The sequence below is a fragment of the Rousettus aegyptiacus genome, unplaced genomic scaffold (assembly GCF_014176215.1).
Source record: "Rousettus aegyptiacus isolate mRouAeg1 unplaced genomic scaffold, mRouAeg1.p scaffold_m13_p_2, whole genome shotgun sequence".
In the NCBI taxonomy this organism is placed as follows: Eukaryota; Metazoa; Chordata; class Mammalia; order Chiroptera; family Pteropodidae; genus Rousettus; species Rousettus aegyptiacus.
In genome coordinates, this window is record NW_023416295.1 from 46,785,477 (window position 1) to 46,806,016 (window position 20,540).

Below are 20,540 nucleotides of genomic sequence, written 5' to 3' on the forward strand. Positions count from 1 at the left end.
GATATAGCAAGAAGGCAGCAGTCTGCAGGCTGAGAAGAGGACCTTCGTCAGAACCTGATCATACCGGCACACTGATCTCAGACTTCCAGTTTCCTGAACTGTGAGAAAATAAGTTTCTGTTATTTAAGCTGCCTAGTGTATGGTATTTTGTTACGGCAATTCAAGATGACCAATACAGAAGGACTTTAAAAGAAGAAATGTTCTGTCAGAGAGCAGAGATAATTATCTAGTATGTTCACATAATTGTGAACCCCTGCCTTCATATACATATACATACAAACACATTTTTGCTCAATTACTTAAATATCTTTATCAAAATTCTTCCACCAGATAGCAGGAAAAAGTAAAAGAGTTGAAATAACTAGATAATTGTCTTATTGTTTCACTTCATTAATATAAAGCACACCATACCAAATTTTTGTGGCAAACATTTCAAAATAAGTATAAGTCAGATATGCACAATCCTTCTTTGTTATTTTAGTTGAATAATTGGACTCCAACCTTACTTAGTCAACCTTGGCCTGTCTAGACAACCAGTTTATCCGGATCATTTGCATAAGCCTCTCTAACGAGTTTCAGTTTGTTAGATTACACAGCATGATATCTACAACTCATACTCCCAGCCTCTGGAGGAAGTTGCATTAGAGATACCTCCTGTATATCTTTCAGGTTATTTCTGGTCCTGAAGGATCTGGATGCAACAAGTTTTAGTGTTGACATCCTGTGATAGCATGAAGCTCGCAGGTATTCTTTAAGTTCCAGACCAGGTTTTAGTAGTCTTATCTCTCAGTGTGTATGTAGATGGCAACCAAATTCAAGTTCTCACCTTTTCCCAGACTCTTAGGCATCAAGATAGAACTTGAATGGCCTTATCACATGAGAACTTGAAACTTGATGGATTTCTTGAGACAAATGTTAATGAAGACTTTAAGATGTCTAAAACTCAAAAGGTTAGGCTCTCAATTCAATGCAGCATAGAGGCTAAGAACATGGGCTTTGGATTAAGAGCTGGACTGAGGTCTACTTCTTATGAGCTATGTGACCTTGGGTATTTTACTTAGCTGGATCCTCAGTTTCTTCATCGTTAAAATGGACATCATAACAATTTTTATTTGGATTAAATAAGTTAATACATGTACAGTGTTTAAAACAGGATCTGACTCAGAGTTAGTGTTCATTAGTGCTACATATTATTGGTTATGTTTCATATGCTAAATATTTGCTATTATGATTATTATTCAGTTACCTGAATTATTTGTTTCCTCTGGAGTCAGCTTTTCTTGTTTCCCTTTATTTTTCCCTTTTATGGTACTAGATTTTTAAGACATTTCTTTAAAATGTTTTAAATGGTGATCATTAGTTATTCTTTATATTTAAGGATGAAGAATAATGCTGACTGTTTTAGGAGGCTGGCATGAATCTTCTCTGTCATTGTGAAGTAAATTTTTCTTCTATAGGACATTTCCCCCGAATAGGACTCAGTGGGAACCTTGAGTATGTGAGTAACAAGCTGAACCTTGAGGGTACAGTTAGTTTAGACACATATTTTCATGGTTGACTCAGCCAGCACATTAGAATTAGTTCTCTCAGGCCTTGGACTTTTTCTTTCTCATTTTGGGAAGTTAACCCATAATGGCTAATGAAAAAATGTGAGATAGTGCTGGACGAGAATAAAAAGTCCCCTCACTGGATAGTTAATTGAAAGGTTTACTACAACTCGAGAGGCCAGTTACCAAGAAGGTAAAGGCCAGGGAAAATTAGAAATTGGAAGAAGTCCTTTGATATTATGAAGGACATTAAAAATATCACTGTAGATTCTGAGGATTTGTCAAAAATAACAAGGAAAAAACTGTCTCCTAAGCTTAATATATCTCAGGAGATTTTAAGAGAAAGGGAGATTGATATCAGTATGTATTCTGGGAATTTATCTCCACATGGAAAGGTGAAGACTTTGTTAGGCTCCTATTTCCAAAAATGCATCCTCATGGTAAAAATGTGCTAAGGCACAGCAGAAATGGGGAAGGCTTCGAAGTGTCAGTCTATCCTTCTTTCTTTTTTCACTGGCCTCTGAAACAAAACATAAGAGGAGAGAGATTTTCTTTCCCTGTTATGAATTATGTCTCCACCCTTAGCAGACAGAACTATCTATCTATAGCGAGTCCTGGTTTTAAATAAGACTATTTTTCCTATTTTGTGTGATAACATTTTTTTTTTTTTTGGTCATTTATACTACTTTTCTAGAGAGAATGACCCTGGTAAGAGGAGGGTCGTCTGTTTGCTCAGAACAAACGATATCTTCATCCTCAGGCAGAGTGGAGATTTTCAAGTTTGGAGCTAGAGCTATAAGAAAATTAAGTTGATTTGCAAAAAAAGGAAACCTGACTTAGGGTCCCCAAGGATGATCTGCAAATGAGTGATTGGGGAGAACTGAAAGTAGAAAGAGGAGACCTTACAATTGACAGCAAAGAAGAGAGATTTGGAATACTTGGTATGTGCAATGAGGATTTTTAAGAAAAGAGGCACTGTGGGGTTCTGTAATAAAACCCCTTCTCTATCTTTTCTACAAAATAGTCAGTAAATCTGCATAGTTTAATAATGTTTTGATTTTAGTGAAGCTATTTTTTAATGAAATATGTTACAAAGAATAATATGAAAACAATCATTAGGTTTAAGAGACCAAGCATTTCAAATAAAATGAACGAGAGTGAATTCTTTGTGATGAATGCAGAGAAATGTTATATCCTATGTAAATAAAGGCTTCCTATGGCATATATAGAATATATGGGACATTTTTAAAAAGACATACACACACACACACATATATTTCTATTTTAAAGACAAAAGTTTAGAGAAAATAACCCCGAATCTCTTGCCTAAACTTAACAATATTTTGGCAAAATTAACCTAATGCTTAGGTTCCTGAACTTTTTAAAGTTATTTTAGTTTGTGGCATCAACAGCTTGAATAATCATTGCTCTTGGAGACAAAAAGAAAGGCAGACAGTATAGCCTCCAAGTTAACAACATGTTTTTTGGAAGGAGATAAACTTGGTTTGAAACCCCAACTTTGCCGTAATCAAGCATGTTACCCTGAGTAAGATAATTTCTCTAGTTGTTTCCTCATCGTAGACAGTGAGACTGTTCATCTCTCAGGCATTTAGAATAAATACTGTGTATATATATATCTGGCACATGATAGGTGTTCAATAAATGAAAGGTGAACTAACTGTTCAATAAATGGCAGGTAAACTGACAGGCAAAAAGCATTGATGAGTGAACCAATTCAACCAAGAAAATTTGCTTCCAAAGTCAACATTTAAAGCAATATTTAAAATTTTGAATTCCTTAGTGACCTTGCTTTTCTTCTCATTTTAAATAGAAGTACAGAATTTCCTCTTTTTTCCCCTGGCAGTAATCTTCAGTACTCAAAAGATTTCCATGCCCTGTGTTACAACTTCATTCAGTTGCTCCAAAGATGTTTTTTTCTAATGCATAAGTGAACTCTGCACATTAAGCCTGTAATACAACCGCATGTCTCACTTGTTCCCATAATCCCTACACCTGCAACTGTTTCAATGTTGACTTAATGTTATTCATTTGCTTGTGTTATTATTGAAAATGAATTCTTAATTAAAATGGCTCAGCATCACCTGGCTCACCTAGAGTGCCACAGGCAATAATCCTAAATTTAATGTACACTTGGCTCATACCTTCAATTTAATTTCTGAAGCCAGAAATATAAATGGATTTTACAATGGCCTGTGAGTATCAGGTGAGAGAAGATTAGAACTAGTAATGAAGAGCTACTTTCTTAGGAGAAATCTCATAACAGCGCATAAGTGTTTCTAGGCTATATGGACTGAGCGTGTAAATGAATACCCAGGGCAAGTGAAAATCTAACTTCTAGTGTGAGCTATATATGTAGGACTTATGTTACTCTTTGGTTTAGTTTCTGATCTACCCTTTCATATATGAACATGTTATCTCTTGGTAAAAAACACAAGTCTTTTATTCTATTTTCACCTCTTTCCTCTTTCGTTCAGTAATTTGGAATGCTTTCTACTTAACTATAAACAATTTTTAAAACTTTTTTAAAAAAATAAATTTATTTATTTAAATTAATTTCAAGTATACAGTATATTGGTTAGACATCTATAATGCTCATAAAATGATACCCTCAATTGCTCCTTCCCTCCCTTGGCCCTCCACTTAGCCATCATATTGATGCTAAGTACGTTCCCTCTTCCATGCTCCCAATGCCCAACTATCAACTACTAATTTGTACTTTAACCCTTAACCAATTCTTCCAGCCTCTCAATCCTCCTCCCCTCTGTCTGTCACCAAATTGTCCACTATTTTTGTGAGTCTGTTTTTGATTAGTTTCTTCTTTTTGTTCCTTAGATACCGTATATAAGTGGAATTCATATGGTATCTATCTTTCTCTGTCTCACTTATTTCACTCAGCATAATAACCTCTAGGTCCATCCATCTTATTGCAAATGGTAGGATTTCATTTTTTTAATGGCTGAGTAACATTCCATTGTATACATGAACCATAATTTCTTTATCCAATCGTCTGTTGATGGGCATTTAGGTTGCTTCCATATCTTGGCTATTATAAATTGTGCTGCCATGAATATTGGAGTGCATAGATCTTTATGAATTATCTATAAATAAATTTTAAGTTGGTTCTATACAAGATTTTGGTATCCTGTTTCAATTACTGCAGCAAAATCTGTGAAATTGGTGTAAGTTTGGGGTACAAAAGGTGAAAGTAAAGGACAGGTCTCTTGAACTACTTCTCCATCCCAAGTCAATTTCAATGACTTGAAGCCCCCATGTAAGTCTCTTTCTTTTCCATACTTTCATAATTAGTTTGGCTGGAAACTCTCAGGTGTCCTCAAATGTCCTAGAGTATTCTTTACTGTGGCCTCTCATTATATAAGAGAGGCAGGAAAAATACTAATTTTTCTTGATTGCCAAGCACTTGGTATGCTAGGCACGTTATGTACCTTAACTAATTGAATCCTCACACAGTCTTTGGGAGGGAGCTATTGTAATTCCCATTAGCAGATCTGGAAATGGAAGCTCAGAGGTGAACTACATTGGCCAGTGTTCATTCACAGCTGAGGGCTACTGCACACAGTGGTGCAGGCTATGCACCATCCTGTGCATGCGCGCGTGCGTGCGCGCGCACACACACGATACCTGGTTGAGGGGGAGCTCTCTGATGGGCGCAGTTGCTGCTGGAAAGAAGGATTGCCTTTTTTCCCAATACACGTGAAGATGCCAAATAGAGAGAGGTGGCTCTGATTAAGTCATACCTAGATCTGTCTGATTCTAAAGCCCATTATCTTTCTGCTATTCCATGTTTCCCCAAACCAGCAGTGTACCTTCCAGCCACTCACATTTTGTGCTATCATCACTCTGATAGACTGTTGCAAAAATGACAGCAATTTTACTTTCCTTGTATCCACGATCTTAGTCATGTGAATTTTAAGCTCTTCACGGCAAGAGACAATTATTTCTGCACTCCTTGAATCTTGGCTGGCCTCTTGACTCACTTTGGCCAGCAGAATGCTGCAAAAAGTGGTGGTGCACCTTTTCTGAGCCTGGGACTCAAGAGCTCTTGCTTATCCACTTGCTCCCTGGGAACCCTTATCAGCCCACAAAGTAGATAAGCCCAAGCTCACCTGCTGGAGGATAAGAGATGACGTGGAGGAAAGATGAACCCTTCTATCTGAGGCCAGCTAATATTAGCTGACTGCAGATGCATGACAGAGCCCAACCCTGATCCACAAAGCCTGACCCAGATTGGCCTCACTGCCCAATTGACCTGCAGAGTCATTGTTATTGTTTTACAGCACTGATTTGGGTGTGGTTTGTTACACAGTGTGATGGTTAATTTTCTGTGTTAACTTAGAAGGTGGTTTTGGATTGAGATTGACATTTAAACTGATGAACTTTGAGTAAGCAGATTGCTCTCCAAATTGGGTGGGCCTCATCCAATCAGTTGAAGACCTGATTAGAACAAAGAGACTGACCTCCTCAGGCAGGAGGAGATTCTCAAGCAGACTGATTTGGATTTCATTCACACCATCAGCTCTCCTGTATCTTCCACCTGCTGGCCCACACTGTAGATTTTGGACTCTTTAGCCTCCATAATTATGCGAGCCAATTCCTCATAAGAAATCATATATATATATTGGTGGTGTTTCTCTGGAGAAGCCTAATACATACAACCTATATATGTACTAATATACACTTGCTGATATGGTTTCTTACCATGGAACCATCTCTTTCTTCGTCCTTCTCAAGCTGCTACATCTTGGCTGATATAGAACCTGTCTACCCTCTCAGAGCTGCTGTGTCCTCTCACCCTGAGCCCTTCTTCCTACCACCCTTTCCCTCTGCCTTAAATGTTAAGAGTTCTTTTGGAACCATTAATTCTACTCCATTCCTGTCAGGTCTCTATTGTTATTACACTATAGGGTCTTTCAATTTACTTTTATTCTCAGGTGCTGGAAAAACCTATTTAGAAAAAATTTATGCTGACTTCTGTTCCAATTATTCTCTTGTCTTGGTCCTCCTATTGTAGAATTCCACTCTTCTCAACTATCTGTACTAGAAAGTGCCTGAACCCTCCCTGCAGGTGCTGAGGGAAGGAAATTATTGCAGAATTGGGCAGCTCTCATGCACGCCCTTGCCTTAGCCTCTCTCTCTTCCCCAAATCTGGAGGTGCTCCCATGTCAGCACACACAAGATCACACACAATGCCTTGTGTTCACTTCCCTTTATAGCGGGGCTTTGGCCTGATGTTTCCAAATTTAAACTGCCCAAGAACAAAGATCCTGGCTTCCTGTTGCATCATCCTTGACCTTCCCTAGCTGCCAGACTAGCACGTGCAAAAGAGCCAAACCAAGACAGTCATTTTTCCCATTCCCACGCCCTTATTCTCTTGGGGTTTATAGTAAGTAACATTTCCTCCAGTCCTCTCATCCTCAAGTGTTGGGCAACAGGCAATAGTAGTTTGATACATTAACCAACAGAGCAGCAAGGATAGAGACCAAGGTTCTGGATCTGTGACTGCCTCGTGACCATCATGGCTTAAAGGATAATACAGCTTCAAATAGAGGTTTCTTGCTCTATGTCATGCTTGGACATCCACATACTGAGCCCTGGGTCCCTTAGCCGCTGCTTTTCCCAGCAGCTGTCCAATATACTAGCACCTTCAGTAATAGATAAACATGGGCCATGTCAAACGTAGCTCATTAAATGGTACAGTAACTGTGGAAGACAGTCTGACAGTACCTCCAAAACATAGAACTACCATACAATTCAGCAATTCCACTTTTAGGTGTATATCAAAGAATTAAAAAAGTTGGAACACGAATAGGTATTTGTAGGTCCATGTTCATAGCAGCATTATTCACAATGCCAAAAGTGGAAATAAATCAAATAATGAATGAATAGGTAAACAAAATGTAGCATATACATGTAATGCAATATTTTTCAGTCTTAAAAAAGAAAGGCATTCCGATATGTGCTACAACATGGATAAGCCTTGAAAACATTATGCTAAGTGAAACAAAGGGTCAAATATTGTATGATTCCATTTATCTGAGGTAATCTCTAAATTTATAGAGACAGAAAGTGGAATTGTGGTTACCAGGATAGTTTTAGTTTGGAAAGATGAAAAAGTTTGGAGATGGATAGTGGTGATGGTTGCACAACAATGTGAATGTACCTCAAGCCACTGAAGTACACACTCAAAAAAGGGTTAAGTAGTAAATTTTATGTATATTTTACCACAACAAAAAATTAAAAAGTGGCCCAGTGTGGGCCAAGTTAGGAGGAGGGATGGTGTTTGACTCTATGCGAATATCTGTGACTACCACTTTTAGTATTTTAATATGATTTTTAATATTTGTCATTATCCACAATTTTCTTGGCCCAAATTTTAAGCCTGCATAATAAAATAATTACGGAATTAGGGATGCCACCATGAGTCATCTGCCGTGAGGTAACATAAAGCAGTGGCCTTCACAGGGATGTAATGCATAGGGAATAGAGTCAGTAATATAATAACTATTCAGTGACAGATGGTTACTAGACTTACTGTGGTGATCGCTTTATAACTTATATAAATATTGAATCACTACATTCTACACCAGAAACTAATATAATATCGTATGTTAACTATAATTAAAAATAAAAATTTAAAAATGCACCATTTAAAACAACTAAGCAAAACCCAACAAACGAAAATAAAGCACTGACCTTGCCCTCTAAGGGCTACCATTAGAAATGCAACCCCCTGGCTCAAGCATTTCAATGGCTTCCATTACTCTTGGGTAAAAGAGGAAGCTTCTTAAAAAGTCCTGCAAGGCCTTGCACTCTGTGAGCCCACCCTAGGTCTCCCGCAGTTCTTGGAGCATGTTCACCCCATTCTTTCTGCTCTGCCATGGTGAGCTTTCCATCCTTCACACTGTCAAGGTTATTTCCTGCTTAAAACATATTCTTCTCTTACTGCTTAGTTAGCATTTTCCTCTTGAGAGTTCAGGGGAACTATCATTTCCACAGGAAACCTTTCTTCATCTCAGATCAGGTTAAATCCCCTTATTACATGTTCTTACAACACCATAACCTTCCTTGGACATGCTCTTATATTTGTTTGGTTATTTGATTGGTCTCTGTCTCTCCCACTGGATGATAAGCTCTCGGAGTACAGGGACACTCCAGTTTTTCTCACCATTGAACCCTGAGCTCATAAAGGGCCTGGCACTCAGTAAGCTTCTCAACCATTATTTGCTAATGAATGAATGAATAGAAAGATAATAAACAATAATTAAGTTAAAAGTTCTTCTTTAGTTTATAGGTCAGAGATGCTGTGATGGGCTCATCTAAACCACTCTCTTCTCAATGTAGGCCAAATAGAGAAAATTAAGATTATTCTGAAGCAGGAAATGTAATACATTTTAGATTGACAGTAAAAAAAAAAAAAAAAAAAAAAAAAAAAAAAAAAAAGCTATTCAAGGTAGGGGCTCATTTTTACCACCCTGTATATTCTATGCTGATTAAAAAAAATTATAAGCACAATTTGAAACCAGAATGACACTTCTTTTAATTTTCTCACACTGTTAATCATTGATCTGCATTCATATTTCAGAGGAAATGCCATTGAATTCAGGAGAAACTATTTAACCTGCATGGTATTCAAAAATTGCTGGAAAAGCTTAGCTCCTGTACTTTGTACCAGTGACCTTGCTAAGCAGGTATGTTAAACACTTAAATGTATAATTTTCTACAGGCGCTTTTGGTAAAAACATTCTTTCTTCTTTTTCACGTCTTTCAGCGAACCTCATTATCCTTCTTGTGACCCTGTAGGCATCTCATTTTCTTTTGGCTTGTTTGCAAGTTTGAAAATATTAACTGCGGCTCCTGCTTCAGGAAAGGTTGCTTGGCTACTACTCTTCATTTTTAGAGTGTGAATTCTTTTACTTTGCCATTGCTACCTTGAATAATGGATTTTAATGAATTTTCAAAGAAGCCAGACATAATTAAAAATCTCCTACTTTTATTAAGTACAGCAATAGTTATTCTCATTTGGAAGACCGAGGGGAATATATATGGGAGAATATGTATTAATTTTGAATAATGTAGAAACTAAATTAAAATAAGGTCATAAGATGTCAGTCACTATGGAACTGGAAGAAAGGAGCTGTCAGGCACAGGACACCAGTGTTTAAGTAAGGTAGGAGTAGAGTGAGACAAGAGCAGGGATGCCCAAGGGATAGGCTTTCAGCTTCATTTGTCATCTTTAAGAAAGATCTAGAAAAGGGAATATATGTAAATGAAAACTTTAAAGTTGTTATTGAGGTCTATGAGGTAAGGAAATGCTGGACAATAATGATTTCAAGAAAATTTATTCAGTGAGCTTTTTTTCTCTAGTAAATTCCAAGTATTGTGCTGTGCTCAAGTAGGAGGCATAACACTGCATGAAACAAAATCCCTGCTCCAGAGGACCTCAAACTATTATGTGAGTGACACAGAAAGGCATTTACCTGCTTCAGTATTTCTAGGTGGGCTTGACTGTGGGATATGTAGAGCCAGAGGGAAGACAGAGTAATCAGGGGGTCGTCACATAAACTATATAAATGTCTAACCAATGTACTGTATACTTGAAACTAATCATAAAATAAAAATAAAATAAAATAAAATAAAAAGATTAGAGCAGGACTTCTCAGAGCTTATAATACATTCATGAGTACTAGGACTTGTTTCTAAACTTTAAGGTTGGGGGTAAACTACACAGTAATTTCCAGATTTATTTGAAGATACCATCTTGGTTATGTTTTTTGCTTTGCAGTTGTGTGTCTATTTTTGGACGAACAGTGTGCGAACTTGTGAGACTTGTATAGTTTGAAACACACTTTGGATAATGCTGACATTAAAGAATACAGATGTCTGGAATTTAAAAAATTTTGGAAATCTTTTTATCATATATTTACTAGGTGCTTAAATCACTGAGAAATGGTATGAGGCCCCCTATCAGGCAGCAATTAATAGCAACAATATTCCTAATAGCCAAAATGTGGAAACAACCCAAGTATCCATCAACTGATAAGTTGACAAAAATATGTGGTCTATCCATATAATAGAATATTATTCAGCAATAAAAAGTGATGAAGTACTTATACATGCTATAATTTGTGTGACTCTTGAAAACCTTATGCAAAGATAGAAAAGGCCACATATTATATTTCCAAAATAGGTCAATCCATAAAGACGGAAAGTAGATTAGTGGTTTCCAGGGGCTGGAAGGAGAGGAGAATGAGGAGTGACTGCTATGGGTACAGGGTGTCTTTTAGAGACGAGGAAGACATTCTGGAATTAGAATGTGCTGATGGTTGTACCACCTGTGAATATACTAAAAACTACTGAATTGTATGCTTTAAAAGGGTGACTTTCACAGTATACGAATTTTATCTCAATCAAAAAAAAAATACAGGATCCCACCATATCAAATAGTTATCCCTCTCATATCATAGGAATTGAAAACACAACCATTTCTTGTCACCAATTATATTTAATGAAGATAACTAGCTGTTATTTACAGAAGATATATATACATACAATTCCTGCACAGTAAATGTAGCCTAATTGTGAAAACAGGGAAAAATGTACTCCAAAATTACATACTAAATAAAATAAATAAAAAGTAATTATTTGGCACAATATCTATTATATAGCAAATAAATAACTCTATACCATCATTGAATGAACTATTTACAATCTATTTGAAAGTGCAAAACAATTGTTGAAAATTAAGATTTTATAATAACATTTAAATCCAGAAAATATGTTTTTTTGATCAGTAACAATAATTAGCCAATAGTAAAGTTTTTTTAATGCCCAGGAAAATACTTTAATTTTGAAAAATGTTTTGTGCATATTGTGCTCTTCTGAAATGTTATTTTTTTAAATCTTAACGCTGGCAATTTTAAGAAACTTGGAGTTTCCTAGTGGAATTCTTATGTATGTGATCCTGATTTGTAAATTTTAAAAAAGTTACATTGTAAACAAATATTCTACGTATCATTCAGAAATTACAGACTGGTCCTCTCTAAATTATATAAATAGCCATAATGTTTTATAGTAATATGGTCAGGTTTAATTCCTTCAGAGGTAAGACTATGAAGATGGGAGAATATGACCAATAATTTGGGCTTATATGAATTCCTCAACACTTTCCAAATACCCCATGCTCCAAATTAAGATATTGAGTTAAAAATAATGAAACTATGTGACCACTGATGTATCCAAATAAATTCCATTGGTAGCAGATCTCATCCTGTAAACATTCTCAGAAAAAAATGTCAGGGGCTCGATATTTCTCTTGACAATGGTGTTTCTACCAAACTCTTCATGTGGGTCTCATTTTATGTTTCGACAAAGAAGATGGCAAAATGGGAAATGAAATCAGGTGACTACAAACTGAGGATTCGTAAGCTAGAGAGTGCAACCTCTATGCAAATTGAATAATTTCTTCTCTTGTCATGAAGCTGGTAAGCTGAATGCAGCCCTGAGATGTCTCAGGATGTGTTTTTGCTTGCTCTGTAGAATCCTCTAGTGACAATACAGTCAGTAGTAACATAAATGCCATTTTTGAAAGACTGTGGACTGGAGGCAAACCATTGTTCTGGGGACTTTAAATGTCTATGGTCGACGAGGCTCTAATCTATGTGACATCTGTGATAAAGTTCTCTGGTTGTCAATCACATTTAATTGCCGAACGTAACTTCGGACATCCTGATGGTTCTTATTAGCTTGAGCTGCGTCAAGATCTGTTGGAAAAGAGCAGAATTGGCATTGCGCAATACATACGTATAAGATACAGCTTTATTTTCTCCCACTACTTATTACATTTATCATGGATTTTTAGGTTCCATTAAGACCTTTCAACAACATCATATTCATTGAAATGTTTCCACTTGGATGGTCCATCTCCTCCATCCCATCCTTTTCTTCTCTGGAATTACCTATTTTGATCATTTTCCTTTGCATCGCATGTTGTAAAAAAAAAAAAAAAAAAAAAGGTGCTTGGTAATACATTAAAATTGTTTCCCCTTGCCATCTCACCTGTGTCTCAAACTCTGTTCTCTGCCCTCTCTGATCTGAATAAGTAATAAGGACAAAAGACCATTTCCATTAGCTCCTAACAAAAGCACTTAAAACCTGGGCTGAACTGAAGCAAGGCAGTGAGATTAGTAAGTCTGATGCCCCTCATTATTTGCATTCAATACAGAGCATTACTGCATGGATTGTGTGTTCTTAGAGACGGTCCATGCTCAGGGAAAAAACCCAACTCATGAAATGAAATCATGATTTTTGCTGAACCTTTGATTCTCTGATACTGCTTGTTCTGAAATCCCAGTTACTATTCACTCCCCTAAGCATGTGAGCAATGGAGCTAGCTATCTGAATTGACCGATTTCCCTAAAACCAGGCTGAAAGAAGAATCAAATGCCCCCAGGCCTAATGCAGAGAATAAACATGAATAAGGAAGGCCAATTTGACAGTGATAAACTGGAAAGACAGGTCACTTCGGCAGTGACCACTCTTCCTATGCGTGCTGCTGCCATGTGGAAATCAGCTCCCCACGTTGCCAGATAGTCTTATTTTTCTAGAGAAATGAGAAATCTGAATTTCTTTGCTGGGAATTCTCCCAATTTTAAAATGGCGACATCATATTAAAATAAAAACTTAAAAAATGCTCAGTTTAGACCCAACACCTCTGTCATGATCCTTTGGCCCCCTCTGCCCTGGGGACCACCAGTGTAGGGGTCTTGTCTAGTAGGACACAGGTTGTGGCCAAGCCAGAGTCTGGATCCTGGACCAGTGTCCTTTCTGCCATAGCACACAGCCTTCTGCACTTCATATGCTCTTCTTAGATTCACATACCACTCCCAAAGACAATCAGAATGCCATCTGCCTAAGGGCTGAAGGGGAGAGTCGCAGGTCTGAACACAGAAAAGGAGAGAGAAAATACAAGGGCCCCTACTCGCTCTAAGAAGAAACTCATCAGTATAATTATCACATATAAATAATACCGCAGTGTTTAATTTCCTTGCTTCTCACTGGCAGTGTACTCTACATGTACAATATACTGTAATTACATTGTAGATATCCCCACAATGTTTATGAATCTATTCCTATAGCTTTATCTATAGATTGTTGACTTCAAAGCTGAGCAGCTGTTGTTTACCAGTAGTTACTGTTAACTTCAACAAATGCAGTGGATTTTATATATAATTCTCCCCCCCCACCCCCGCTGCCCTCACCCCAAGCTCTAGGAGAAGATGAAGGCAAATGTGGATTTATTTCCAAAGAGGCTTATAGAATAAAACACATTCTATCATGGTGCTTCTTTGGTTCTTGGACTTCACTGGAAACCTTCTTAAGGCTACGAACCCTCTCCGGCACATAAAGTTTTGCATTTCATTTCAGGAATTTCCTGAACTCCCTGAAGGACCATGGATTCTAGATTACAAACCCTTTTTTGCAGACTGGCACCACTTACATATTCTCATATTCACTTGCATAACTGCTTTATGACCATGCTTTTATATATATAGTAAATTACTAGATGAAGAGATATGGGATTCTTTCATTCTAGCAGAATCCACATAGTAATAGTTGATGATGTCCAAGACTATTCTTACTTTGGAAGGATGAGAGGATACAATTATTTAAATCAATTTTTTAAAGGTCTACTTGCTCTCCAAGTCAAGACTATTTTTCCAGATTCTTTCCACTATACATTAAAAAAATAAATATTCAGCAATCCTGGCATCCAGTGTTAGCAAACCTTCATTTTTGGCCAGGATTGTGCTGAGAAGAGCAAAGATAGCTCTCAATAAAAAAAAAAAAAAAAAACTTTTTAGTGTCTTAGCAATAGGTTTATTGAAAGTGATGATACTGGTAGCCTCATGACATAAACAGTCATGTTTACATCAAATTATCTTGTTGACTTAATGAGCCAGACTTCACAGGGACCACCTTCTCATTGCCAGATCAGCTTGAGGAAACCAAAGCCCCACCCTCCACTCAAAGTCCCAGCCCAGAGGAGACAGTAGCACTGGTTTGGCATGCTGATCTGGTGCTAGGATGCATCTTAATTCTCAGCATTTTAAAATTGCTATTTATTATTTGTAATAGTTTTATACTAAAGCATTGTAGTATAACAATTATTATGCTATATGTTTAGATGAAAGAAAAGCACCTTAAATTTACCTGAGATTGCTACAAGTATAATATAAATTCCTGTGATAGGACCTTTTACAAATGTGCTTTACACATTAATGCATTCTTACAACACCCCAGGAAAAAATATATATTATCTTTCCCAGTTTATAACTGACAGAACTGAGTCAGCAAGAGTTGATGTGAGTTTCTCAACATCAAGCAGTGAGTCATAAAAAGAGTTGATTTGAGACAGGATTTGTTGGCAATCATGCCATATTTGTCTCTAGCCACACTGGAAAAAGCAAATTAATTCTTAGTTCATTCATAAAATAATATTACAATGGTTATTTTAAGGATTTTCTAGTTGTTAAATTCAAGGACCCTATCCCATGGATTTCTTGGTCCAAAATATCTCTGACACAATCAAATATTGTCCAGACTTCTAGAATGTCTCAGCCTATTCATTAAAAGGAACTCAATAACCACAATCCATATTGCAGCATGCAGTCGCATTTAACTTACTGAAAGGTTGGCTTCTGCAGTATCTCACTGTTCTGGCAGTATTTGCAATCATGCGCTAAAAGGAAGAAAGAAAAAAAGACTGAAATGCAAGTAAGCTTAGTGTATAATCCCAAAAGGAAAACAAACCACTATTTATTTCGGCAATACCCGGGACCATGAAAAGCCTGTTCTGAGATGTTGACTATCTGGAGGCAAATGGGTGATGTATAACCCACACTCACACATACGAGGCGTTTTTCAGGTGAGGAATACTAGTGGTGTCACTTCACTCTAATCGTTTGCTTGTTCCTCAGGACACAAAAAGCCACCTGTTGTTCCTGGAATTGTACCTTCCTCCTCAGAATTAGCTTTCGCCTTCTGGAGGTTACTGTGAATTTCTAAGAGAATCTGTAACTATCCTAGATTTGGGGAAGGGTTAGCTTGTCAAGTTCCTCACAGTAAGTAGGACTAAGTAATGAGGTATTAGATGATATTGACTAAACGGTCATAGTTAAAATGTTCTACCTATACATTTTTCTGTAGACTATGTATTACTGACCTTTCTAATTTTCCAGAAAAAGTGTGTTTTAATGTTAATCTTAATTATTGAATCCACTCCCTTCTTCCCCACTTCCTTCCTTTCTGATTACAACACTAACACACGCACATCAAAAAAAATCAGAACATACAGAAAATGTTAAGAGTGAAGTAAAAATCACTTAGAATATCACTTCACAGAGTAACTTCATTAATATATTTTGGTGCATTTCTTTCTAATACTTTAAAACTAAATATGTAACAGCATATTTTTCAAAAAATTGAAGGCATACATATTTTTGTTTTGATTTGAAATTTTTCACATGGCATTGTGACTATTTTAGATGCCATTTGCATTTTAAATATTTTTTAAATGAGTAGCTATTCAATCATATGGATAGACCATAATTTATTTAACCTTTGTTAATTCTGTCATTAAGAAATCTTCTAAATTTTTTTGTAAAGCTTTGGTTGCCAGAAAGACTTATTAGGAAATCTTTTGTACTACGCTAAACTTAGTTAAAAGCAAAAGAAGAAAAGAGAAAAAAAATGAAAAAAACCTGAGGAAAAACATCAGTGAGGCCTAAGCACCATTTCTTAGCCAGGATGTCCTTTTCCTGCCTGTGTGTTTTAACAGTAGCTGGGACCCCAGTGTCTGTGTATTGTCTCAGGACACCTTTGCTGCTCAGACTCTAAAGGGGGTCCTGCAAAGATGGTGGATCAATTCTAACACTAGTAGAAAACTGATAAGGCTCCAGCCCAGGAAAAAACTATTTATATCTATACATGGCTATGTAAATCTGGTGTTTGCTTTCTTCTCTCATGCACCGTTGGCTTGCCAGCGTATAGAAAACGACTTTGAGAAAGCTTATGTAGTATTTAAAAAAAAAAAAAAGTCAACTTATTTGGCAGGATAAAAATTCCTAGAAGAGTCAAAGCTTTAGAAATCCATATATGCGAACATTCATAATACCTCATTGAATCCTCCAGCTTTGAGGACTGGCAAGCATTAAGTGACATGTGTCTGCATTGGATAATTTCTCATACACAAAGAGGCAATCGTAAAAGTTCAAACTTTACTTTCATAAAGGTTCCTAAAAACCAGCACGTCTGTTAATCAGCATGAGAAATATATTACAAATACCTCCAAGAAACTGTAACATACAATGTATAATTAGCCTCTGATATATAGAGCCCTGAAATAAACAGTAACTATGATAATTTTCCTGCTAATTTACTTTAAGTTGTTTTTTCACTTCTCTAAAAGCTTGCATCCGAAGGGCACAAGTATATTCCATGTAGAATTATTGTAATTCTTCAGATATTGAATGGAGTGTAATTACTGAAAACCCTGGGAAATGCCGCCAGTATGCCCCTCTGAAGAATAATAAAACAATTAGCAGGGGTCAGAAACCTCTTCCTATACCATTTTGTAGGGAGTAATTGTTCTGCTTTTTAGTTTTGAAAGCTAAAACATTTCATTCTGACTTTGGTTTTAGACTACTCTTTACAGCTATACTTTGAGGCTTCATAATTTTTAGCTCATTATGTAGTTTAAAATGTGAGAACAATTGTTTAAATCAGTAATTTCCAGCTCTGAAGTTCATTCTACCTTTCTAAATCTTTGATTAATTTTAACAATGGTTTTAATTTTGACGTATCCTTTTTAATTGTACTCAAAGATAACTTCAGTTTAACTTTGAAATCTAAATTTGGCTTTTTAATGAGGTCCATTCTTTTTCTTTGTGAGGTCTGCACCATATGTTGTAATAAGTAAACTCCCAGAAACAGTGTGCCGACCCCACTAGCCTGGTTGCTCAGCGCGTAGTTATGGAATGAGTTCACAAAGCCAAAGAAGGGTTAATTCCACCCTCCTTTGCACCCACTGACACACGTGGTATTTAATGTGCTACCAACCACACCCAACTACAAGGCCCTTTCCTGCGTGCATTACTAAAAAAGACTTCAGAAGTCCCCTTCTTCAACTGTCTCCGAGGTATACAACTTGCTGGCAAGAAGCGGCTTCCTACTGTTTAAATGCAACCAGCAACAAGGAACTCATTACCCTCCAAAGACAGTTCCTTTCGTTCTTACACTTTTCTGACTATTAGAAATTTCGTTATCATTTAGAGTCAGTCTTTCTCCCTTTGCTTTTCACCCATTGATCATAGTTCTGAGCTCTGGAGCCCCAACAAACATATTTTTAGTTCCTTTTTAATGGGTCAGCTCTTCAGATGCTTGAAACAGCTATCATGGACATATCTCCACCCCCAAGTCTGTTTTGGTTAGCCTAAATATTGCCAATTTTGTCGATGGTTTTTCATGACAGTTTTGGGCCTCTTCTGGACTGTCTCTAGTGTGGTACTCCCAGACTAAGTAAATCACAGCATGCAGGAAAATTATTATTTTCCTTCCTTGATCGAGATGATGCTACACACCTAAGTCCACAGTTCTTAAAAAGTGAAATTACTGACATCTGTTGAACTAATAGTGAATTAAACCTCTCTTCCAACTTCACTGAGCTGCTTACTGTTGGACTCAGCTTCCTCTTTTGTAGATGTATATAGTTTATTTCTTGAGCCAAAATAGAGGATTTTGCATTTATCGCCACTAAAAGCCATCTAGTTAGAGTCTTTCTATTCTTCTGCAGACTTACACATCCCACGTTATTCATTAGTATTCTCGGTTAAGGTTGGCAGAAACCAGGGCTGAAGAGACATAGCCTTTATTATCCAACTGCCACATCAGGGATGAAGCCAAAAATTACACCCTAGGTTTCATGGTCCTGCCGGAGCAGGTTGGCCTGCCTGGAGCAGGCCAGGCAACCTTCCTGTAATTTCAGTGGGAAAATACCTGATTACTCCAAAGCGGAACTCGTATTTTTTTTTTTTTACTGCCCCAGCAAACCTAAGGTTTATGACACACTCTCATTAGCAATTGGCTTATTAGAACAGCGATTTGTAATTCAGGGACAAAGTGAGGAGAACATGTTTTAGAAGGTGCTCTAAATCAGTAGGCAGACAGCAAGGACCGCCCTCTCCACACCTGAACTGATTCTGATATACCACCACCCCTGTAGAGAACCACCACCTTAGGGTCTGCTCATCAGATGGTCCTCCAGGAGTCCAACCCATAAAACAGTCCTCAGTCCGAAGGCCAGGGCTACCCTTGGGGCAGGTGGTGGGGGCGGAGGGGAGGTGCGGGTGGGAGAGAGTAGGAGTGTCTACATTTCAAATTTCACACAGCCACCATTTTTCTTGGGACTAATTCTAAGAATAGATCTTCCAAGCTTATTTGCTAAAATTAGTATGTTCATACAGTTCCTCACATACAGAGCTGAGAAATGAGTCCAACTGAAGTCTGATGAATTTCCCTCAGGACGTGAACTCACAGAGGGAAGCTCAAGAGAGGAAAAATGAAGCAGCAAGAGAAAGACTCTATAACTATCGTGTACTTATTTCTTTATCTAGCTGAAAACAAAGTGCCTCAGAGGCAGATGTCCTTCCTGGGGCCTGATTTGCAGAGGGACCAGTACAAAGATGCTGTCCAGAAGAAGGCGTGACCAGCTGTCTGTACTCCAGCATAGCCCCAGCAGGAGAACCTGGGACTACAGCCCCCAAAACAAATTTCCCTCAGGCTCTGATGCAAGTAACTCCCCTTTAAATGTCAGAGGGGCCTCTTCTCAGACTTGGCCCTAGAGGCCTGGGCCTTCCCAGTTCTCCTTCTGAGGCACCTTCCCGGCAGGAGTGATCTGGCCAAGTTACACCTTCACTCCAGCCCAGACACGATGATAACCGATCAGGCTTATGCTGGCCAGCTCTGTACTGACTCTTGTCCCCCGTCCAAACTCTCCCTTAGCTCTTCCATCACTGCAGAGGAGCAGCAGATCTTATGTCTATTTTTCAAGTTCAGACTGGCAGGCCTTCCAGGCGATGCCGCCGTGCCCTCTTACGCTCTCTCAACCTCCCACTCGCAGACAGCTGACAGGAGAGCCTCCCTCTTCTAAGGCTGTGCCGCTTCTTTCCTCAGGCCTCTTCTAAATACCTGCCCTCAACAGTTTGGCCTTTCCTTCTGTCGCCCTTGAGATCTTTGCCATCCTTGTTCTTAATGTTTGCCAGATTCCCATTCATTTCTAATTTCTGCCCCTACTGATTTGACTCTGCCCCTGTCTGTACACCTATCAAAGCTCAGTCGATTATTCCTGGCTTAGCATGTGAAAAAACACATTTACACCATCTGATTATTTCACTCAACCTCCATATATCTGAGAAAAAGAATTTTTTTTTTTCCACAACAAGATTTAGAAATATATAGTCTCTCACTTACAAAGGCTGTGTCCATGGTAGCCACCAAGTGGAATTAAGTGCGTGGTAAGGACCAGAGATAAAAGATAAAAAGGCCCAGGAACTGAGCCAGCCTTCGCTATATGCTACATTGAGGAAGAAACCTGCACCCTGTCCCCAGGCTATGGATCTTTAATATCCAAGAGGTGTGTGACATACAGAGACACACATGTAACATGCATGATGGTATGTCATACACATAATGACCATGGGACATGGCAGTTCAGGTGCCTGTCCAGGCAGATGAAGAGCACTGTATATGTGTGTACTCAGGGGCAACACTGAAAGGCAGTCACTGTTTGGGGGCGGGGGGCGGGCAGAATAACACCCAGTTAGGAACAGATGCTATGGAAATCATCTTGCACAAAGCATTGCTAAGAAAAAATGCTTGGGACGTTAGGCTTAACAGAAT

At 37.9% G+C, this 20,540-nt stretch overlaps 1 protein-coding gene across 7 annotated transcripts in view; it reads right to left on the reverse strand.

The window, feature by feature from the left end:
- Positions 1-10,967: 10,967 nt before the first annotated feature.
- The window catches only part of RAPGEF4 (Rap guanine nucleotide exchange factor 4), a 260,359-nt gene continuing 250,786 nt past the window's right edge, over positions 10,968-20,540 (reverse strand). For 5 of the 7 annotated variants that reach the window (XM_016135049.2, XM_016135092.2, XM_016135066.2 and 2 more), the window contains 2 exons: positions 15,270-15,324; positions 10,968-12,346 (listed from right to left, as the gene is read on the reverse strand). In XM_016135049.2, coding sequence (XP_015990535.2) covers positions 12,219-12,346; positions 15,270-15,324 — 183 coding nt within the window. In that variant the 3' untranslated portion in view covers positions 10,968-12,218. The remainder of the gene's footprint in view (positions 12,347-15,269; positions 15,325-20,540) is intronic. The other 2 variants (XM_016135058.2, XM_016135040.2) reach the window with 2 other exon arrangements.